The 24673-nt window shown below is 45.8% G+C and overlaps 1 protein-coding gene across 10 annotated transcripts in view; it reads left to right on the top strand.

The window, feature by feature from the left end:
• The window catches only part of DTNA (dystrobrevin alpha), a 980878-nt gene that overhangs the window by 772929 nt on the left and 183276 nt on the right, over nucleotides 1–24673 (top strand). For 5 of the 10 annotated variants that reach the window (XM_085605673.1, XM_085605674.1, XM_085605672.1 and 2 more), the window contains one exon: nucleotides 20543–20620. The exons of the other annotated variants lie outside the window; for them this stretch is intronic. In XM_085605673.1, the coding sequence (XP_085461799.1) occupies nucleotides 20543–20620 (78 nt within the window). The remainder of the gene's footprint in view (nucleotides 1–20542; nucleotides 20621–24673) is intronic. 10 annotated transcript variants of the gene reach the window in all.

The raw sequence follows: 24673 nt of genomic DNA, 5'->3' as shown, positions 1-24673 counted from the left end.
TACCTTCTTTGGAAACATGTGTGGGAGCACAGGCCTTACTTTACGAAAGTATAAGATGCAGTTCAAGACTGCTGCAGAAATGTGAGAATCCAGTTTAAGATGAACTTCTAATTTCACACCTGGTTATTTGATCACATTCTTATGAATAGAAAAGGGATCAAGTAAATAAGGCCTTGTTTCTGCCCACTAACAAGACGTCCATCTTCTCATCAATTTGTGACGTTTCAAAGGCAGCTCATCAAGGTATCGGGTTGATAACCTTGCTCAGTGATCTGAAAAAAGAGCTGCATTTCATCAGCGTACGTTTATAATGAGCACCAGAATTTCCTAATGAGAAGTGCTGGAGGAAGCACATAGACATTAAAGGAGGAGGCAAGAACGGAGCCGTGGGGGACTCCCGTGCTAGGAACAACAGCTGAAAAGAAAAGTTGTGGATCTTCACTTTTTGGGATCTTCAAGTGATAAGATTATAGACCAGTCAAGGGCAGTGCCTTTGACACTGTATTGTTTCAACCTAGCAGCTGAAGTTTTAATGATCTATGGTGTCAAAGGCAGCTGAGATGCCTAACAAAATTAAAGCGCAGGTGGAATTTCTGTCAGTTAGTTTTGAGATCTTAAGGCACTACCAAGAGGGCTGACTCAGTGCTGTGATTAGTTCTAAAAACCAACCTGAGCACCATCTAATAAGACATGACCTTTGATAAAGGAAGAAAGCTGGAAGGCAACAATAGGCTCCTACATTTTGTCTGTAGCAAGGAGAAGAGTGATGGGATGATAACTCAGTACCTCTTCTGGATCCGATCCAAATTGGCTTTTCTTTCTTCAACAATATCTCAATTGTGCCCTGCTTGAGTTTGAAGGGTGCCATACCAGTGTTCAGGGATTATTTGAGAGATGAATTTATTTATCTCTGATACATTCTTCAAAACTTTTTTTTATAGGAATGGGCTTGGAAGGGGAGTCAGATCTACATTTCCTGATACAATCCTGCACTCGATGTATCGGGGGAATGTGTATTGTTTCTGAGGAGCCTTGTAAGTCAGTGTTAAGGGACCGATTAGCATAGCCAAAAGTCCTACATTGGGCCAGAGGCCTCTGAAGTTGTTGTCAGTAGAAAAGGAAATATTATTTTGTATACTCTTCTGGACTTTAACAATTTTGTCTGTGAACAATTGTTTCTGTTTATTACAAAATCTGGAGTAAGCAATGGGGCGGGAACATTAGGGCTGGCCATTGATAATTTCATTGATGACCTTAAAGGTCTCCTTTAGGGTGGGAAAATGGTTGGAATAATCTTTGTGAGAAGAATAGAAAGCCCTTTTGTAGATTAACAATGTATTAATGTAAAATGTTTGTGATTCTGAAGAGTATGTTGACATTACCTCCTTTCTGCTTGTCTAACTTCTAATTTAAGTTTGGTGAGGTCAGAGGAGAACTAGAGAGAGAGTTTGCTTTTGTCTGACTTTTTACACCTAACTAAAGGGTCTATATCATTAACAACGAGAAGCCACCAGTTAGGCAGTGTCATTTTTATTGGGGCAGGTAAGTTTTAAGTAAAAGCTGTGCGCAAGTTTATCTTCCCTTAGTCTTTGCCATTTCCTAGTGAGCGAAAAATTTCCAGATGGCAGATTTTGTTTGTTGCATATTATTAGTTTGAAAGGCACTAGAAAATGGTCCGTGTAAGTTTGATGGTCTAATACTGAAGCATAAATAGAATTGTGGCCATCTTCACATATGTACAAGTTCACATGTTGAACAAAAGCGATACTCTTACAATGAGAGAGAAGATGAGTTATTGAAGAATCAGTAGGATTTTTAAAATGTAAATTTATGTCTCCTTAAATATGATACATAGAGCATGGTTCGAACAAAGATCAGTAATCAAATCCTTAATATCTGGGATAAACATAGAAGGAGAAGATGGAGGTCAATAAGGTAACATTACATTTATAGTGTGGGTTGCAGAAACATTAATATAGGTAGTTCCTAATTCAGTGTATTGACTATTCAGAGTCTCACTTTTAAATATGTTAAACATCTCTTCGATGAGTAAGGCTAAGATGCTAACTCAGTTGTAGGTATGGAGCAGCTCTTTAACTTTAACGGAGTGTTTAACCCATGACTAGGCATTATTAATACCCATTAATAGCTCATTAACAATTAAATTCTTAGGTAACAAACAATTTACCTCAGAATTTACCTCAGTGCGTTAAACCGCATAGTTCATGTTTATTGGCAATGAGTCATGAGGTTTAAAAATATTGTAACTCTTTAACAGTACTCACTGATTTGGTAATGTGGAATCATCTCATATGTCTCAATTGAAACAAGGAATACGTATATAGAGTTTTGCTGGGATCTGAATGAGAATGTATATCACGACAGGACTTGGAGGTGCCATGGTGTTGCGAATCTGAGAGAAAACCGACACAGTAACTGGTCCCTGGTCCCTATAGGCAGATGTGCTGAAGTCTTGTTTTTTAGGGTTTTTCTTTCCCCTCTTCCATGTCGTTCAACTTCAATCGTGAAAACTTTCAGCCTCTTTCTTTTGATGCCTCTCTTTCTCTCTTCTTCTCTTTCTTGCTGTTTCTCTCTTTCACTGCTCACTTTTCTCTTGACTTCCTTCTCACCACCATTCCTGCCTTCTCTTGCGCTCTCCATCCCATTTTTGTCCTCTTCTCCACTCTCTTGTCTTATTTTGATACCTTTCTTTTGTCCACCCTCTCTTTCCATTTTTCTTGCTCTCACACTCTCTCACCCTCTCGGTCTGTCACCTTCCCAGTTCCTTTCTCTTACTTCTGCCTTTCTCTGTTACCACTGCCTCACAGTTTCCTGATGTAGCTTCCTTTTTATCATTATTCTGGCCCTGTCTCTTCCCTATCTCCTCAGTGTTTGTGTCATCGCTTTCCTACATCTGAATGAGGGCAGCAGTGGTGCACATACTGGGGAGGAGTCATTACAGCTGATTACCACAATGGCCGACTGTAATCAGTGCAAGCTGTATGCCAAGAATCTTCCCAGTCGGTCCTGAAGAAGCACCCATAATGGATCCCAACCATTGAGGGTTATGCCATATCATAAGAACATTAGTGTCCATCCACGAAAACTGCCTACTCAGGCCAATCAGATATTTGGCTGGAGACATTTATCACACTGAGGTGGCACCGTGGAAGACTCTAATGTATTCTATCCTGGCTGGTCCTGATCATCACATCGCCTTTAAGCTGTACTGGCTGCCCTGTAAGTCTGACCACATAGGGGGTGACAGTGATGCGGTCCATGCAGTAGTTCTCTTACCTGCTTTCTTTTCTGCCCACCTCCCGTCTCTACCAGCCACGTCCCACAGCTGCAAGGCTCGTAGCATATGTTAATAGTATCAGAAGCAGATAGTGAAGCTTAATAAAAATCCATAAACACCATACAGAACCTTTAGACTAAACTACAATTGCTGCCAATTGCAACCATAATATGCACCCCATCTCTCACACATCCTCCTCCTTTACACTGCTAGGCACTGCCTCCCATGGCAATCCATCACACTGCTAGGTGCCGCATCCTGTGGCAATCCATCACACTGCTAGGCACTGCCTCCCATGGCAATCCATCACACTGCTAGACACTGCCTTCCATGGTAATCCATCACACTGCTAGGCGCCGCATCCCATGGCAATCCATCACACTACTAGGAGCCACATCCCATGGCAACCCATCACACTGCTAGTCACCACCTCCCATGGCAATCCATCACACTGCTAGGCACTGCCTGCCATGGCAATCCATCACACTGCTAGACACTGCCTTCCATGGTAATCCATCACACTGCTAGGCGCCGCATCCCATGGCAATCCATCACACTGCTAGGCACCACATCCCATAGCAACCCATCACACTGCTAGACACAGCACCCAATGGCAATCCAACACACTGCTAGGCGCTGCATCCCATGGCAATCCATCACACTGCTAGGCACTGCCTGCCATTGCAATTTATCACACTGCTAGGTGCTCCATCCAATGGCAATCCATCACACTGCTAGGTGCCGCATTTCATGCCAATCCATCATACTGGTAGGCACTGCCTCACATGGCAATCTATCACACTGCTAGGCATTGCCTGCCATTGCAATTTATCACACTGCTAGGCGCTCCATCCAATGGCAATCCATCACACTGCTAGGTGCCACATTTCATGCCAATCCATCATACTGGTAGGCACTGCCTCACATGGCAATCCATCACACTGCTAGGCACTGCCTGCCATTGCAATTTATCACACTACTAGGTGCTCCATCCAATGACAATCCATCACACTGCTAGGTGCCGCATTTCATGCCAATCCATCATACTGGTAGGCACTGCCTCAAATGGCAATCTATCACACTGCTAGGCACTGCCTTCTATGACAATCCATCACACTGCTAGGCACTGCCTTCCATGGTAATCCATCACACTGCTAGGCACTGCCTTCCTTGGTAATCCACCACACTGCTAGGCACTGCCTTCCTTGGTAATGCATCACACTGCTAGGCGCCGCATCCCATGGCAATATATCACACTGCAAGGCGCCGCATCCCATGACAATCCATCACACTGATAGGCGCTGCATCCCATGGCAATCCATCACACTGCCGGGCGCCGCATCCCATGGTAATCCATTACACTGCTAGGTGCCACATCCCATCACTTCTAGGCCCTGCCTCCCATGGCAATACATCACACTGCTAGGCGCCACATCCCATGGCAATCCATCACAGTACTAGGCGCCACATCCCATGCCAACCCATCACACTGCTAGTCACCACCTCCCATGGCAATCCATCACACTGCTAGGCACTGCCTGCCATGGCAATCCATCACACTGCTGGACACTGCCTTCCATGGTAATCCATCACACTGCTAGGCGCCGCATCCCATGGCAATATATCACACTGCTAGGAGCTGCATCCCATGGCAATCCATCACACTGCTAGGCGCCGCATCCCATGACAATCCATCACACTACTAGGCACCGCCTCCCATGGCAATCCATCACACTGCTAGGCACTGCCTCTGATGGCAATCCATCACACTGCTAGGCACTGCCTTCCATGTAATTAATCACACTGCTAGGCACTGCGTCCCATGGCAATACATCACACTGCTAGGCACTGCTTCCCATGGCAATCCATCACATTGCTAGATGCTGCATCCCATGGCAGTCCATCACACTGCTAGACGCTGCATCCCATGGCAAGCCATCACACTGCTAGATGCTGCATCCCGTGGCAATCCATCACACTGCTAGGCGCTGCCTCCCATGGCAATCCATCACACTGCTAGGCGCTGCCTCCCATGGCATTCCATCACACTGCTAGACGCTGCATCCCATGGCAACCCATCACACTGCTAGGCACTGCCTGCCATTGCAATTTATCACACTGCTAGGCGCTCCATCCAATGGCAATCCATCACACTGCTAGGTGCCGCATTTCATGGCAATCCATCACACTGCTAGGCACTGCCTCCTATGGCAATCCATCACACAGCTAGGCACTGCCTTCCATGGTAAGCCATCACACTGCTAGGCACTGCCTTCAGTGGTAATCCATCAACTGCTAGGCACTGCCTTCCGTGATAATCCATCACACTGCTAGGCGCCGCATCCCATGGCAATATATCACACTGCAAGGCGCCGCATCCGATGACAATCCATCACACTGCTAGGCGCCGCATCCCATGACAATCCAACACACTGCTAGGCGCTGCATCCCATTGCAATCCATCACACTGCTGGGCGCCGCATCCCATGGTAATCCATTACACTGCTAGGTGCCACATCCCTTCACTTCTAGGCCCTGCCTCCCATGGCAATACATCACACTGCTAGGCACTGCTTCCCATGGCAATCCATCACATTGCTAGATGCTGCATCCCATGGCAATCCATCACACTGATAGACGCTGCATCCCATGGCATTCCATCACACTGCTGGTCACTGCCTCCCATGGCAATCCATCACACTGCTAGACGCTGCATCCCATGGCAATCCATCACACTGCTAGACGCTGCATCCCATGGCAACCCATCACACTGCTAGGCGCCACATCCCATAGCAACCCATCACACTGCTAGACACCGCACCCCATGGCAATCCATCACATTGCTAGGCACTGCCTCCCATGGCAACCCATCACACTGCTAGGCGCCGCATCCCATGGCAATCCATCACACTGCTGGGCGCCGCATCCCATGGTAATCCATTACACTGCTAGGTGCCACATCCCTTCACTTCTAGGCCCTGCCTCCCATGGCAATACATCACACTGCTAGGCACTGCTTCCCATGGCAATCCAACACATTGCTAGATGCTGCATCCCATGGCAATCCATCACACTGCTAGACGCTGCATCCCATGGCATTCCATCACACTGCTGGTCACTGCCTCCCATGGCAATCCATCACACTGCTAGACGCTGCATCCCATGGCAATCCATCACACTGCTAGACGCTGCATCCCATGACAACCCATCACACTGCTAGGCGCCACACCCCATAGCAACCCATCACACTGCTAGGCACTGCCTCTCATGGCAATCCATCACACTGCTAGGCGCCGCATCCCATGGCAATCCATCACACTGCTAGGCGCCGCATCCCATGGCAATCCATCACACTGCTAGGCGCCGCATCTCATGGCAATCCATCACACTGCTAAGCAATGCATCCCATGGCAATCCACCACACAGCTAGGCACTGCATTCCATGACAAAATAAGAGCACCTCTCTGGTCATTAACACACATCCAAGCGTTTCCCATAGAAGGTCACTACAAAAACAACACTCTTCCCTTCAAGCACTCTCCCACGGTGTAACGTGCTTCAGCACCCCACAATGCTTGTTGTAGCACTATATAGCATGTCATTTCTCACACTCTCAGTTTCTCTGTTGCTTCTAGCTAACTCTCCTTTCCACTTAGAATTAAATTCCTAACATAGATGTGTGTAAATGTGAATGTAAATTTCGTTTTTCACTAGCCCCACCAATAGGTATTTTTAAAATCATTTTATTATCATAGGCTGTACCACAGGCTGCAAGGGCGGTTTCAGATCTTTACCAGTTTCATATGTGACATCTGGATATTTTTCTTCTAAATCCATTTCATGTCCAGCTCCTTTTGCTCCCAGAATGCTGCCAATGAAGAAGCCCCCCGTGCAGCCAGACCCTGCAATTGGAGGCTCGACATCGACTGATCGGTAGGCTTCCCAACCAACTCCGCCACTGAGCTCAAAAATGGCTGGGATTCCCACGACTGCCTAGGATCCGGACCATTTTCCCCAATTGCCTTCTAAGCTTCAAATGGTTGGACCTGAAATAAGAATGGGGTCTTAGTCTTCCTCTGAGGGTTTTACTAGCTGCCATTGACATCATTCAAGATCATATAGGATAAACTCCTCAAGTCAATAAAGAGACCTGAAATCATTAGCTCCAATGTGCACAATTTTATCCTGGAAGTTTGAAGTATTAAAGCCTTATTTGATAGTCAGACCTTGTAATGTAGCTCGCTTAAGGTGGTGGTAGCTACATGCTTTGGTAAATGCTCCAGGTCCATGGACCTAGTCTCCCTACTCTGTAAAATAAACTCTGGGGGTATATTTTGGCAGTTATCAAGCTCTACAAATTCAGCACTATCTTCTCTTGGAGCTATCACCGGACATAAGACGAGCATACATTATGTTTACCACGGTGATGCTGCCATTTTGAGATCTCACTGGTGCAATGCGCGGTACACCTGTGGTCTTACAGCTGTGCAATGCCTCTTGTCCTCTTCAGGGTGCATTGTGCCTGCTGCACTTCTCTGCTGTTGCATGCCCAGGATCAGCCAATTAAAGTTGAGAGTTCGCATTTGAAACCCATCAGGAAATCCTGTACAAAGGATAATTATTTGATTAGGTCCCTGAGATTGTGTGGAGTGGGTGCTGGGTGAATTGTTTATGAATTTTTGGGCGCTGGACACATATATATGTATTTTAATACATGGTATGTTCTAGTCTGTGTTTGACTTTTCAGTTTTATAAAGCGTGTTATAATAGTGTGACAGATTTTAATAATTATAATATTTATATGGTTTAAGTAAACCGGTTGCAGACTATTTGTAATTAAAAATATTGCAATGGAATCTTCCGATGGAACATGGTTCACATGAAAAATGCAGAGTGCAGTAGCCTCAGAGGTATTTGCAGATTTTCTCCAGATTTGGTGGACTGTGTTGCTGGAGTTTTGCAGAAATGATCAAGTTCTGTATTAAAACAAGCCAGTTTCGCCAGAGAGCGTTGCAGAATGATCAGATTGTCCCGAAAAAACTGCAGAGTCCGAATATACCCAGTCGGTTTTCTCTTAACATAGCTCTGCAGCTGCTGAGGTAAGTGGCAATGCAGAGCTGCTCGGCCACTTTCTTTAAATGAGTATGCGTCAGCCGGAAGTGATGTAATGCCCACCCGAGTCACGTGTGAGTGGTAGGTGTTCGAGAAAGAACTGTTGTGTTAATGCTTAGAAGAATATGTGTATGCGCACAGGTTAAAAAGGGAAAGTGCTACAGTTATTCTGTTAGAAACTCCAGTCAAATGGGTTTACCCACAAGTGAATAATGAGTTAGAATCAGCAGAGTTAGTTTAAATCTTAAAATGTTAGTTTTCAACTTCTAATGAATAGCATACAATCCTAATATTTAAATTACATTAGGATTAATAAAGCATTAGCAAACTCTGCAAGATCCAAGTGTATAGGGATTGATCTTCCTCAACCGAGGGAGATTAGTCATTTAAACAAAATTAGCCTGCAGGAAAAATCCGTTGTGCCTCATACAAACCCTTAAGAGAGTTTAGTGAGTTCCAAATGACCATTTCCAGTTCAATTAAGACAGAATGCCTGTCTCAGTCCGTCACTGCATCTTTAATGACACAGTAGTATGGCACGAACCCTTTCAGCCGAAAAGGTTCCACTACGCTAGCATACCAGCTGTCAGCAGATCGCAGTATTACGGCACAGTTCGCTTTGTCTCTGGAAGTCCAAATTGTCAGTCTCTGTGCTGCAAGATGAGTAAGCAAGTTTCTCCCCTCAGTTCCAAAATCTGGACAATTATACTTAATCAGTTCCAGGTTTACACCTCTTGACATCACTGAATTTGTCGGACCACTCTGTCTCATTGTTCGCTTTCGATAGGATGAGATGATGTAGTAGGTAAAAAGTATACAAATCCAGCGAATTAAGTAATCCATAGCTCGTGATTTCCTTACCATCATCATAGTTGTAGTCATATGAACAAAGTGGCACTCAGAAAGTAGACGGCTTCATGCTCTCATCCTTTGTCTGTCAGTTCTCAAGCATTTGCTCTAGCATGTGACATTTTTGTTGTGAGTCTAATCAAACTGTACTGCAAATGTCAAAGGAAGCAATTGAAAGTTAGAACACAAGTGGTCACCTCACGACAAGTTCCCGTAGGCTTTGGACTACTCAGTCCATAAATTCATATTGGGAAAAGAAGCAAGGCCTTCAAGAAATACAGCTCATGCACGATGAAATTGTGCTAAAATATGAATCTTGCATTACATAGAATAATGTATTAATCTTTCAATTATATGTATAACTATTACTTAAATAAGATTACAGTTGATGCATGTAAGTATAGGGTACTCCTTACATTTCGAAAATGTCACTGTCACTAACACGTATTTTGCACATTATGTGTTATTGAAGCATACATGTTTAGAGACACATCAAAGGAAAGATTTACGAAAATTCAAATTTAGCTAAACTTATGTAGCACTGACTTTTCTTTTGTCATTTTCAGAGTCCACGCTACACATTCCAAAATACTATTCGTCCTTAACACGTGAAGTGTTTAATTCTCACATATGAATTTCTGTTATCGTTATTATCACATTAATCTCAAGATCACGTCATTAAAGTGTTAAAATTCCCATCTACTTATTGACTATTAAATGTAACATAAACTTATTTTTAACATTCTGCATGCCTTTGCAATGCAGTATCTAAATCAGAATTACGTTTTGTCATTTCATGAAATGTGTAGCCTAACACACGTTTTGTCATTTCCATGTAAAGTAGTGTCACAAAACATTTCTGTGTTAATTGTAAATTAGTGAGAGGAAAGACCTCTGCGCTATCACTGTACATGAACCCCAAATACCGAACAGTGCATTAAGAATTACCTTGTGTATGGGGGGTCTCCGGTCTCTTGAGAACAGTGGACAGGCTCGTTTGATTGCCCTGGGCTCGGATTTCCTGGACCCCGGGTCCCTCCCAGCAGCAGTGAAGGAGGGGTTGACGCGGGCACACTGGCAGGGGGGGTGGGGGTAGAGAGGGCGGAGGGTTGGGGCATTAGGGAGGAAACGCGGGAAGTGCGGATTTCTCCTGATATATACATTGAGGATTGAGTCCATTATTTTTTTCTGCTAATGGTTTCACTGCACTGATGGAAAAATTTAATAAAAATATTGAAAAAAAAAAAAAAAAAGAAAAGAATTACCTTGTGTATGTTGTAATCATTGCAGACCACTAAGATACTTTAAAAGTTACATTTTACAGTGATGTAGGTTGTTTCTCCGACCCATCCACAAAACTACTTCTTCAAAATGTGCCAACCTAGCAGGGGTCACCTTTGCTAGGTTAGGGAGGGCCTTGCAGTCTGTAAGTATTCTTGTGCTTAGCAATAGGCTAGCTGTGCATGGGCCATGGACAGCCCTGTGCTGTCAAAATAGTTTCTTTTAGCCACATCAATATTTCTGTGCTTGCAGTAAATCACATGGAAGCCACCACTGCAACCTTACTGCTGGAGACTTGTGTTACCACAGTGGGCCTTAAGTCAATGGCAGCTGTGTTGGGGAGTGGTGCTTGTGGTGTCTTGTTAAAAAAGTCTGCAGATTATTGCAGGTTACATTGCTGGTTTAAAGGGTCCTTCTGGTGACCGATGTCTCAGAACCTAAGCAGACCTCCTCAAACTCAGGAATACTCTGGAATGCGCCTTGCTGGTGGTTGTCAGAGATGCAGGGCAGCCCTTTAAAGGCCCTGGAATGAACTTGCTCATGACAAAGCTGGGATTTGCTGATGATGCGGTAACTTCAAACATTTCTGCGATGCAGAACTTTAAATGATGGATCGAGCCAATCTCTGTCCCAGCAGGGGGTGCAGGGGAGTGAGTACATTGCGCCCAGGTTTCATTTCGGGGAATTCCCTTGTCTGCATAAACATGCACAAGTTGAAGTGGTATTTCATTAAAATAATGTATTGCCTTAGAAGAAGTTCTTGTGCCCTTTGGCCCCCTCTGCAACTACTTACAGTTCTCCTCTGTTCCTCAGCAGCGGGTCTTTTACAGACCTGCTTCAGACTCTCGACAGCGAGAACACTCTCCCTGTTTAATCTCCTTCCGGCGTCTTCAGCTCAGCAGTTTAGAGGAGCAGGGTTCAATATTAATCTGGGCGGCAGTCAGGGTCCTCTCTGGGGAGAGGAGTCAATTATGCCAGTCTTTTTTCGTTGCCACTCTCGCGTCTTCCTACTACTGGCGGGAGGAAAAAGCCGCCAAGATTGCAATGTCTGCCCAGTATTAAAACCCACGTGGGCCGCCCTCCAGCTGGCCGTGCATTCCCATCTTCACAGTGCAAGTTCTTACTCTGTGGCGGCCAGAATTCATGTTCTCTTAGTTTTTTTATTGTCTTGAGTGGCGGCTGGCTTTTACTGAGGGTGGTGAGCGGGTGCATACAAAAATTAAAAACAAAATCACTTACCTTCTTTCGGAGCGCGACGTCCTCCTCCCTTGGGTGTCTTCCAGGAAGCTCCCGATGCAGGTATCTGGACTAGCTAATGCTGGCGCTGCTTTCACAGCATGAAAGCAGCGCCAGGATTGGATAGAGCGGCCTCTCTTGCAGCTCCTAAGTGCACTGGAGGCCTGCGCTTACTCTAGAAATCTAGGTTAGAGAACTTTAAAATGCGCCTGTCTGGCTGGCCATCACAAGTCGGCCGGCGATACAGACATGCACATTTTAAAGCGCTTAGCTCCCTACTGCTGTCACTCCGGAGCGCTGGCCCGCCCCGTCCTGACACTTGGTTCAGGACGGTTGCTGAAAAATCAAACTGTAATAAATAAACATTATTACCGTTTTCATTTTTAGGTCTCGCTGGCGTTGCAGCGCGAAGCGCTGCCGCCAACGAGACTTATTGTTGCTGTGTTTGCTCCCAAGGGAGACAGACCAGGGCACGCGCAGCGATCGGGGTCTGTGGACGCGCGTCTGAGACGCGCGCGCGCGCCACGCTCCGCCGGGCTTGTCTTGAGTAGCCAATAACCAACCAGTCTACGACGCTGAACTCACAGGTCAAGGAGGTAAATAACAGCGAATGTACATGTTATACTTCTTTCCGCCTCAATCGTAATTGTGTATTGTTTGATGCCTGCGTTCTGCAGAAGCTCGCGAGGTCAGAATTCTATACAGAACTAAAACATTTCTCAGTTCTATCACAAGGCGCTGCCTGTTGGCAACCCCAAAAACGTACCAGTCAATGCTGTATCCAAGACCTTGTTATTTTCCAAACTTGTGCCGTGAACTGCTTTATTTAGGAAGTGAACACTGTACATGTTTTACACAGACAAATGTATCACACGTTCATGAATGCAAATTCACACATAACCCCACAGAGAACCGGTCATGATAACGTGACGTGCACGGTGCACTTCCTCATAGGAAACAACACACGTCAGCATGGAAGTGCGGAGTCCGTGACGTCGACAGCCGTAAATTACTGTCAGTACTTCATGACACCGAGGTAGGAGCGATCGCCGCCCACAGATGCAGCATCCGCAGCGGTACTCATTGGTCGCAGAAGGAAGGGGGCGTGGTAGGTGTGGGAATAAAATGTACTGTGATATACGGTGGAAAGATTGGACTTTTTGACAAATCGTGCACTTGGGAACCTTAGGGTAGGGGGCTTCAAACTTTTTTTATGCCATGATCGTATGTAAAAATATATATTAGGGTGCACCTCAGAATGACTATAATTTTCTCATAGTTATTTTATAAAACTGGCAGGTCTGAGCATATTTAGCAATTAAAACATTGCAGATGTGTTCTGTTATGTGCATGACTGGCAACACGCTAGTGATGGTCTCCCTAAAAGTGTGATTATTTACTCAGAATGGTTTGAGGACCTTGAGCGTTATTTGGAGCCACCCTTTCCCTCACTCAGAGACCTACTCATAGGCAGGACAGGAGTAAATAAAGACATAACATATTCTTTACTACTGACAAACATCTCACCCGACCCTCGCTCCCCGCAAAAAAAACCCACTGTGTGCTCACAGAATATAAAAAGCATCAGTGTTTACAAGTGCTCAGCAGGTCATAGTACAGTAAACCAAGGGCAATTTTTAAAAAGCCAACACTCCCGAAGCACGCGTTTTGGTCCCTGATACACCTCTGAGGGAGTCCTACACCCCGGGGGGCTCTCCTTTCACCCAATAATCCTCGCTATGCAGCGTGGACAACATGCCGAGGCAGACAGCGCGCGCCGTCAAAGGAGGAAGTGCAAGAGAGATTTTGAACGTGAACTCGGGCTGAGACCGTACGCACGCTGCACGCCAACCACACACTCACAGACTGAGGAGCCGAAGCCCCACCAGCCACAAAACACTTACCGTGTGATTGGCACTGCCCGCTCAGTGCTGCGGTCTCTAGGGCGGTCCGTGCGAGGCTTCAGCGGTGGGAGCCCCCCAAAGGGAGAAACCTTAGGTTGGGGCAGTGCGCTGCTGGTAATGGCAGGGGAGCCGTCAGCAGCTGTGCTGCCGCATGTCGCTTAGCACTGGGCAGGTGAGGGGCGCCCCGGGGCGGGGGGCACTTCAGCCATCCTCTTCACCGGGTTAGGGCGCCCAAGCGGGGTATTGTAGGAGGGTAGCGGCTCTGGCCACCCCTGTCTCCTGCTGCCGCTGCTGCAGCTCAGTGAGAGGCGGCCCTTGCACTGAGACTGGCGGACGGTCTTACTTCCTTACTGGAAATTCCCTCTGACGCAACGAGGGGCAAGCCAGGACTATTGGCTTTGTCAATGGTTGTTAGTTGCATAAGATAAATAAGCAGCAACTATGGCTTGTATATAATATTGAAAAAGCTTCCACTTAAAGCCCAGGTGACACCACGACACTGTTGCTGCTCCTTTATTCCAAAAAGAGAAGGGAAACCCAGAGAGAAAATAACTCTCTTTAAAGGATTCCCTTTCCCCTACAACGCTCACCTGGCATGATGTCATACCGTAACTTCTTCACTAGTGAAAAGTGAGCAATGTGAGCACGCTCACATGATGTGCCTGCTGTCACTGCAGTCCGGCAAAAAAACGGACCGCCTGTGCCAGGGCACAAAACAGAGCTCGATAGAGACCCGTTTCGAGGCCCCTTTTAAAAAACTGCCGGTGCTCAGCACCGGTGAGACCCGGCCCACTTAAAGCCTTGAACGTATGTCTTCAGAAACCTTCCTATTCGCAGGCCCCTTGGAAGCCTATTACTTGTTTTACAGTACAAATGATTACTATCCATTCCTAGTACCATAGATTTAGAGGTTGGAATAAAGACAAGCTTGTCTTGCCCTCCGCTCAGTAACTCCCCCTGGAATGAACCTTGAAGCAGACCTGAACCCTCACCAATATAAAAAGGCACCGCCCCCTCCAAAATACCTGTACGTACCAAGCCACTGTACACACAGTTGGCCAGACAACCGGGAGGGAGAGTGAGCAGTAATGGAGATAAGCGAGAGTAGGACTAGGAGTAATGTGATTACCAGTAAGTAATATCAACATTACCTCCATGTTCCTCTTGCTTATCTTCATTACGCAATGAGACATACCAAGCCAAGGAAAAACCCGGCCAACTCTCCAAGCAGCAGCCCAGAGCATCACAACAAGGCGCCTAAAGGAAGGGTAAACAAACAGGAAAGACAGGCCAGTCCCAACACAGTAGACTGAAACACGGAGGTACGCCCGGCCCTAAACCTGGGAAAGAAGAATGCCCCCAAGACAAAGAGCCGAGGCCCCCCGTGCCTGCAAGCTGACACACACTGCAACCTGAAAACAAAAGAAAGAAAACAGCAGAGCCAGAAGGCGCAACCCCACAGATGAAAGAAACAATGGGGAACAACGGAGAGCCCGCAAAACCAGAGGAAAATCCCCAAGAGAGACACATCCACTGAGGGCAGGAACACCCCACAAAGGACCGGTAGACCAGACCCATGCCGACCAAAAGAACCCAGCAAGAGGACCGCAAAGGCAAGCCAGAGTGCCAGAGGCAGAGAAATGGAAAGGAACTACGCACACATGAGCACAAGTCCCAACCAACAGTCAACGCAGAGCACAAGAAGACCAGGCAGACCCCCCAAAGGGCGCATGCACAGAAGAGGCGACCAAAGCTGAGAGACCAAGGCAAAGGCAGCCACCAAGCCCCAACGGCACACCAACAGAGGGACCAAAGGAACTGGAGAGGCTGAAGGCACCATAGCAACCGGACACCCATCCCCGTGAACCTGGAAAGAGGTCAACAGAGGGAAGCCACCAAGACTGGGTGATGGATCAAACCCAGATCTGTTGACTGGGTGTGAGTGTTTGATTGGTTCTGATGCTCCGTCCATCACCACCCCCTTTTGTACCGCTTTGTTCGCCATAAGTTGGCAGGGTATGCTCAGACGTGAGTCCCTTGCTCACTTTGCCACTGGATTCAAGCAAGCCTGGCTGAAGACGGCTGAAATGCCAGAAACCGGTCCTAGGAAGCTTGTTTCCGGTCCAGGGAAGGCATGGCTTGGCAGTTCGGGCTGGACTGTTCCCATGAGGCACAGGGTCAGACTGATTTGCATATGGCCATGTCTGAACTGGGGTGGCAGAGTGGGCTAAAGAACGGTGATGGATCAAACCCAGATCTGTTGACTGGGTGTGAGTGTTTGATTGGTTCCGATGCTCCGTCCATCACCACCCCCTTTTGTACCGATTAGTAAAGCCAGCCCCGATTCGCGCTGGATATTTGTATTGGAAATCGGCAGTTGTTTGGCAGTATTAAAGATGGCACTCATAACCGCTTCTGCTCCAAATGCTTTATAGAAAGGTTATTTTAGACAGCGGGTTTTTCAGAGGCATGGCGTCTTTGGGGATGCGCATTGCTTTTCACTTCATGCCACTTTGAAGTTTACATTTGTTTTATCCCCACTCACTAAAGGGCCTTGTGTGAATGAGAATGAAGGCCCGGTCTGTGCTCCGCAGTCGGACTAATGGAATCTCCACGCTCCTGTTTACATTACAGCTGCATTTTCTGCGTTTCTCGTTTAAAATTGATTCTTTCCCAAACTCATCGACTTCTTAAACGCAAGTTACTTATTTCTAGCCCTACTTTGCTTTCATTGGCTAGCTGGACTACATGGTAATGTTTCATAATTTCAATATGAGAATATGCCTTTGTCTACAAATAGAGATATATGGATTAATGGTACCACAAATATATTTATCGATCTGCGTCTCCAGGGTTACATCGAGACACACCACATACATCACAAGCTGTCTTGCAGTATTAGACATACATGCTAAAAAAAAATACATATGTACTCGTGTCCAAAATGTTGAACACTTTATTTTGTACAAATATTCTAGACCACGTTACTAAGCTGATGTTATTTAAAGCGACAAAATCTGCTTTAGTGTTGTGTTGTGTAGCGTGATTGTTATTGATATACTAATTGCCTGCTGCACTTTCTGTGTGTGTGCGCAGCAGTAGAGGGATACTGCATCCCGGTTCCACCCCAAAAAAGAAAATATGCGCTTTTTAACACAACACAATGCAACATTATGCTGCTGCGCATGGTGGTGATGCAGAACCCATTTGTACACAAGAAGCCAAGGCACATACATAGTTACACTGCCTACTGGATATTATTACATAATTACACTTAGAGCCACAGAATTACACTCAACATATATCCACTTGGCTCCAAAACATAACTACACTCAACAAAATTCAAATCAGCAACGTGCCCCATATTTACACTCCACATAATTCCACACCATACCACATAGTTCCACACAATGCCACGCCACACAATTTAATGCCACACAATTCCGTTCCACACAACATAATTACACTTCACTCCATAGCACATAATCACACCCCACATAAATCTACTCCATGGCACACAGCAACACTGGACATAAACTCCTCACTGTACCACATAATTCCGCTCAACATAATTTAGCTCAGTCCCACACAATTCCATGCAACACAATTCAACTCCACACAATTCAAATCCACAGCACACAATTCTACTCCACAACACAATTCCGCTACTGACCACAGAATTCCACACCATGCCACATAATTCAATACCACGTCACAGAATTCCACTCAATACATGACACTTCACAATGGATAATACAACATTAGTCCACTCCAGTTAATACCACATCATTAATGTTCACATAATTGCATTGCACAAGCATATCCTCAACCAGCATTTCTCACATAGGTTCACTTCAGGTCTTACAGCACAGTTTCTTTACCATAACTTTTCAAAAAGTCCAAACCCACACACACCTCGACTTCCTTCGGTGTGTACACCAACGCAGCCTCTTTATGTGTCTATAATCTTCTCTCCCATTCATTCTCTCTAACACACTCTTTCTCCTACTCTATCTCGTCTTCATTCGCCATTTCATACACAAACTACCTATTTCTCACAATCTTGCTTGCTATCTATTTTCTGCAGCTCCCACCTCTATCTATTCACCATACCACATAATCCCACTACATAAATGCACTATACACCACACAATTCCACCCCACACTATTTCACAACTAATAATTCCAAACCACATATTTCCACTACAAACCACATACATCCACTCCAAACAAAAAACATAAGTAAAAAGCCAATATCATTTACAATGCCAATAGCTCAAACTCTTGCAAATGCGAGACCTATTGCATTGCAAATGCTTGTTAGCTCTGGGGCTTGTGGGATGACGCTCCTCCGCTCAACTGGATATGTCTTTGGGGCACCCTCTGCGTTTGGGGGAGCTGTCTGCTTACGGTGATCACATGGACACGGCCCCTGCTTACACCCCTGCTCAGAAGGCGAGACCGTCTCGGTGTGCCTCAGTAGCCCCCTCTTGGGTGTCAGTCATTTGTATCTCATTGGTTCACCCTTATAGGGAGGCCTTTTTGTCTCCCAGACAAATACCAGTGCTTTTTCATATTTTGAGATTAGAAAAGGGGCAGGAACTGATGCTCCAACAGGAATTTCTGTAAAATCCTCTGTATTCTCTTTTTTTCCTTGGCATTATGTCTCTGATTCGTTTCATAATCTCTTAGGGCTCAGTTAGACTGTTCAAAAATACCTTTTTCGTCTTTTAGTTTCTGCAGTGCTTAATTTCTGCCTGTGTTTTTCTAAACATCGACACTTATTAATGAGAGTACACCACAAGGTGGCGCACTCTGTCAATTATTGAGCAGTATATGCCAGTCAAGTGTTTAACAATTCAACAAACTAAGGGGCATATTTAGAACTAGCCCTTTCAGGCCTTCCCTAACGCCTAGGGTGACATGGCTCTGTTAAAAATGGCACACTTGTTCAAATGTGATGATCAGTAAGTAATGCTGGCAGTGGCAGGAACTGTGTTTCAGTGCCAGCCTTGGCCCCTGGCACTATTATTTTTACAAAATTAACATTGAAGTGCTGTTTTAGGTTCATGTTGAAAATGTGGAAAAATCTCGGCTTTTCCTTATGTATTTTAAAAAAATATATATTTATTGCATTTTATCCCACAAGTTAGAGCGATCAAAGAATTATTACATCATGTTTGCCAGATAATTATATAAACATTATCACATGCAATTCCCAAATTGAGAAGACACATAGAGGGACTAGAAAGAGAAATAAAGCGATCAAGAAAGGGAAGGAAAAGAAAATTCGTAAAGAAACGAAAAAGTGCAATAATTATATGCAAGAGATACTTTACATTGGTTGAGTTCATATAACAGCAGGGGAGTATAGTAGGCTTTTCCTTATTTTCTACATCTTTATTAAATGGTGTACCCATGAAAACACTGCCCACTCTGTTCAAATATCGCCCAGAAGCAGCAGACAGCAGCTGCCCACAGTGCATGCATTGCATTTGTCGTTGTCACACGCTACCCATGCAGAGTTTGAGTGCTGGGCAGAGTGTCCTGAGATGGAAGTAAGTCTGTGGCACTGGTATTATGGAGGAGAGAGTCTGTGACAGAGTGAGCCCTCCATACTTGTCTCTCAGAGCTGACATAAAGAGAAGGGGAGCCTATATGCGCCTTTTAGAAACCTGCGGCCGAGAGCAAGTTCTAGATCTGATGCTAGCATCACATGTACAACATATAAATATTAGCTTTGCATGGGGAGCCCATTGTTTAATTGCTTTTGTTGTAAAATGGTTAATGACTAGATTTATTGTTATTTTTTTTAAATAAAAATACAGAGAAACCAATGATTAAAGCTACATTTGTGGAGATTAATCAAAAAAGGTGTAGAGAGGCTGTAATCCTCTGTCAAGGCACACAGCTGATGGAGATCCCGTTTTGTACAGCAGAATTCATAAAGAGCGCCCGGCCACCCGGTCAATTCCCCATTCCACGTTTGTACCAGAAGGTTACTGTATGAGGCCCATCTCTATATGCACTTTTGCACTTTAAAGCCTGCCTTCCATGTTATATAAAATACTTGTTACTTAATGTATTGGATTTGTAATATAAATATTATTAGTAATTATTGTAAGAATTGTATTTTATACAAGATTTAGTTATGTAGCGATGCATGTTGATGGAGCTGTCTTTCTATGATGATGTAATTGTGATGTTAAATTGCTGGATGGAATAATTTTCCCAATAACCAGCATTTGATGGATGGATTGATTGAGTGAATCAATATGTGAGTGTAAATCATGTACTTTGCTAATCTACGTAGAGCTTCAGGGCGTAGATGGCCAGTTGACTCGGGTCCTGTAAGTTGTTATTCGTAAGACTGAGTCTATCATGTCAAGGTTCAGTTCTGGAATGGGTACATGAGGCAGTCCGTGCAAGGTGCACAGGAAGGGCGCATGTTCATTTCTAAGGGTAAGCAGCGCTTAAAGTTGAGAGGAAGCCTTCCTCACGAGATGGTGGAGCTCTATGAACATAAACATTCCATCATTCCGTCACTTCTACCAATTTTTCACCCCGCGACACATAGTTGTACTTGCATTCTTCATGTATTTAATTAGATCAGTACATTAGCATTACTTTATAAAGAGTGATATTTTTGGGCAGTATGGTACGCGCACCATGGGTTAGCCTCTTACCATTCCCCTCTCGGATCCTGCCCTCACTCCCTCCCCACCACTGACCCTACCCCCTCTGTAAGCCAACTCTCCCACCTTCCACCAGAGGACATCTGTACTCACATCAGAGCGGCTTATTCTACAGGCGCTGCAGCCATTTCTCACTCTCTTCTGACTTTCTCCTCTTCTTAACCCAGCGCGCAACACAAGGCTGCTGAAGTCGAGCAGAACAAGCAGCTAGTTAGGGCTGCTCCATCCTTGCTGAAAGGCAAAGGGTAAGTTGAGGGCATTGTGTGCTGCGCCCCTGAACTAACACTACTAATCATGAGTGGTTTGGTGATTCCTCTTTTAACAAGATGTTGCTTCACTAAAACTTACTGCGTAGATAATTTTCAGTGATCAATTGCAAAATGTGTTTGCACTTCCAATCATTTCCATTGCATTTTTATCAAAAAACAACATAAGGCAGGGTCGTCCACCTAATATACCCCCACAATCCCCTGCCCCCTCTTTTGAACCCCGCCATAGTATACCCCGCATCCTACTCTGTGCACATATTTTACTTTCAGTCACTGGATCAGCGGTTAGAATATCAGCCTCTGTTCAGGTAGCCGCAACAGGTATGATCCCCTTTTCCCTCCCGGTGAAGCCGCTTCTTTTCTTCTTTGTAATGATATTTACTCCCTTTAGTCCACATTTCAGTGTCGTTGAGAATCCTCTTAGACTTCGACTCCTTCCTCCCCTCTTTCAGCATCCACCAGCCTCAGCGCCCTTAGCCTTTTGGAAAATGGGATGCTAAGGAAATCCTGTACCAGAAACTGAAGAACTAGTCCTGATATTGCTTTTCATTGTCCACAAATTCATATGCTAGCGTATCCATCCTCAGAATGTGCCTTATCGTGTGTACCCATATGTAATATTCTGGTGTGTCTCTCTTCCCATAAAGTAACAGGATCGCCTGTTTCACTGCCAATAACAAGAAGGAGATTAAAGGGTGCATTTCTGACCAGGATCTATAGGGCTCATCCCGACTGGGACGGAGTCGCTGTGGCTTTGTTACTGAGTATCAGCTGGTCTCTCAAATCCCTTTCCACAGCGGATGTAAACATTGTCGTTGATATAATGAGATCGGACAGCTAGTCACAACCATATTAGGGAGAAGATCTCAAATTTGGACTCTACCAGGCTAATGGTTTGAAACTCACTCTGCCAAATTGACCAGTGTGGGATCGCATCAAACCTGGGGATGATTCTCAACAGCTTTGTTAGCAGCAGGGAACGTTGACCGGCAGTGGAGCACTTTGACACAAATAAAGGTAATCATGTAATGCAATCACAAAATGATTGAGGATGTATAATGGCAGCGCAGGACAATTATCTGAGTAAACAGCGATTTCTCTTGCTTTAGCAAGGAAAATTTGTAATTTTCTAATGTCCAGAGATATGCGGAAAGTCACGGTATCCAGCATTCAGTCCATCGGGTCCGCATTTTAACTAACCTAAAAGCAGTGACCAGTGGATTGTCATTCATGGTTTCTTTTCATGCCATTACATTTTCAAAATCACAGCTAGAGGACAGAGGTGAGCATTGGTGAAACAGCCATCCACAAGAAATATGGTAAAACTATTCATATTAATGAGTTAATTATTTTAAGGTAAGGTTTCCAATTTCAAGATGGTCCCGGTTTAACCCAGGCCCCTTCATGGGTGGTCCCATTTAGCACAAGAGCAATGAATATCGGTGGAATATGGGAGCCTAATGTCCCCTCTTCACATTCTGCGGAAGGGGGAGCGTCATTTTGCTGTGGGCCACTGAATGGCCTTTTTTACCCAATTGAAGTGGCCTTTAAACATTCCATGCTCAGCTTCCACCTTGAGAATAAAGAATCTAAGCCAAGCCCTTTGAAGAGGGGTGTATCTCAAAAGGAATTTAGCCACAACACAGATAATTAGTGGTGCTCTTGAGTGTTTCCGAATAACCATTTTAAATATGAAAAGTAAGTGTCCAATCCAGAAGTCTGGAAAGGAACTGAGGGCACCGAGAGAGAGTGACCTCCAACAAGAAGTGCAGTTTAGAAATGAACTGCAGTGATATATACTTAATTTAAAAACAGCAAGCTAAAACAAAATCTACAGTGGTTAGGGGAGTGATGTCCCACTACAAAAATGAATGTGAACTGTCACCTTTTAATATGTTACAATAATATTTTTAACACGGGATGATGTTAATTTCCTATTCTCAAAAGTATATTTTGCCAGGTACATTAGTAAACCCTCTTTCGTTTTTAGGTCGAGCCTAGCACAGCGCACATGCGTTACTCTTGGAGAGGGCCTCTTGGAATCACTCCAGACATTCAGAAAGCTTTCAGAAAGCTTGTGTGTCAGGTTGACAAATTCTATTGGCCTTTGCGTGTGGCTTTCAATAGATGAAAGCACGCAACTGGCCAAAGGCGGGTGCATGTCCCACCTCTTCTTAAAATGTTCACGCCCATGGTGTTTTGCTCTCAGGAGCGTGCAGGCTGGCAGCTGCAGCTGCATTCCTCCTTGGTCACGTGCTTTCGCTTTTGCCTGTTTAACACTGTAAACGGTGACGGTGTTCTGCTGCAGCTCCTGGCTCAGCCATGTGATGGCCTCGGCGATAAGCTGGCTGAGCTCACAGGGTGCAGGTAGTTTCTGGCGGGGAACGGAGGAAGTGCCCTCTGCAACTGAGTACGCACTGCTCCCGAGAGTTTACTTTGGGGCCGGTGACCATTGAGTGCAGATGACATTGCTGGACCCTGCCTGCCGCACCGCAGACTGCAACCACCTCCCTCTTCCAGGACTCAGCAGTGTCGAAGGGAACTCTGCACGGTTACTGAGGGTTCTGAAGAGGGATGTGCATGGGTTACCGTAGGGAGATCTTCACGGCTATTGTTAGGCATGGCATCTCAGCGCTATATAATCTCTCAACCCTATCAATACAAGCACAGCGCTATAACACACAAAGCCCCCAGCTGCTTTGCATAGGGTGGCCGCGGAACTCCTCACTGCTCCACTCCAGTGCAGCCCCGACGTGGGATTGGTTTTGATGTAGCGCCACATATCCTGGAGTGCGAGCTGCACAGACAGGCTGCAGACAGTCCTCGCGCCACCCCTGCGCCTGCTGGATCTGCGCATTCCGATTGCGTCTGGAGTTAGGCTGCCTGTTCCCTGCCTTACATCGAGTCCCTGGGGCTTTGGCGGAGCGGGCAAGGAGGAGGCTTATCGGCACAGGCCGTTGGGTAACCCACCACACAGGAAACCAGCAGCTCCCCGAATCCACTCCGTATGCCAGTCGAAGCCAGCCCAGCAGTTGACCCGAGGGCGGAGAAACGACAACCCTGCCCCATCATCCTGCCTGCCCGTCGCATCACCGTGCACACCACGAGGCGAGGACCCTCCCAACCCCCCACCATCCGAAGGCACTACGTCCCCCCTCCCACGCATCCCACCTTGCATCCGCCACGGGCATCACGGTGCCCCCAGATGCCGCTAAACACTGGCTGGGGCAACAAACACTACCCAGGACCAACTGAACCACGGCGCCACACCATCCACTGGAAACACCACAGTGGCCAGCCGAAAGCGCTTCATCTACGGCCCCCACCCCAACGCGCCACCACCACTGTCGGCACGCATAGACTCCGGCCCGTTGCGCACCTAACTGGGCTAACCCCAGCCACCATCCCTGCCGATCACCTCCCGTCCCATGGCAGAGCCCCCAATGCACCCACAACTGATGCCGTCATACCAATGCAGCCTGGACTGTAATAACCCAGCAGGCTGAAAGCATCACGACAAGGCCGCCTTCCACATCACAGATACTTAATGCGAGTTTTGATAAGCAGCAATCTGTCTGCCTTACCCTGATTACAACATAGCAATGCAGCAAGCTCAGCCTGCAGTGTAATAATGCTGCTAACAGACTATATCATAATGAAATGAGTCACTTGTCCGCGTATGACGTAGTATTGCAGCTAATAACTGCACTGTAAATGCACCACAACAATGCAGTTCTGGCGCAGCCTAAGGCATCATCACAACAAAAGCAGATGTCTGCAAATCTGCAGCGATGTGGCTGGTTTAGCATTGTTTTTAAGCAAAAGCTCAGTGTGTGCTGTAATAATGCCCTGAACCAATAACATTGCAATAATGAACCTCATCATCTGAGTGTGGCAGCTAACAGTATCACAACAATGCTGCTTGCAACTTCACAACAATGCAGGCAGCTAAACCAACCTAGCTCAGATATCAGGGCTTCCTGCAGTACGTCATGTGGCTCACGCTGTAATATTGTAGAGACGCAGAAC

The sequence above is a fragment of the Triturus cristatus genome, chromosome 5_1 (assembly GCF_964204655.1).
Source record: "Triturus cristatus chromosome 5_1, aTriCri1.1, whole genome shotgun sequence".
In the NCBI taxonomy this organism is placed as follows: domain Eukaryota; kingdom Metazoa; phylum Chordata; class Amphibia; order Caudata; family Salamandridae; genus Triturus; species Triturus cristatus.
The sequence above is the reverse complement of the archived record's forward strand: the minus strand, read 5'-3'. Positions and strand labels throughout refer to the sequence as shown.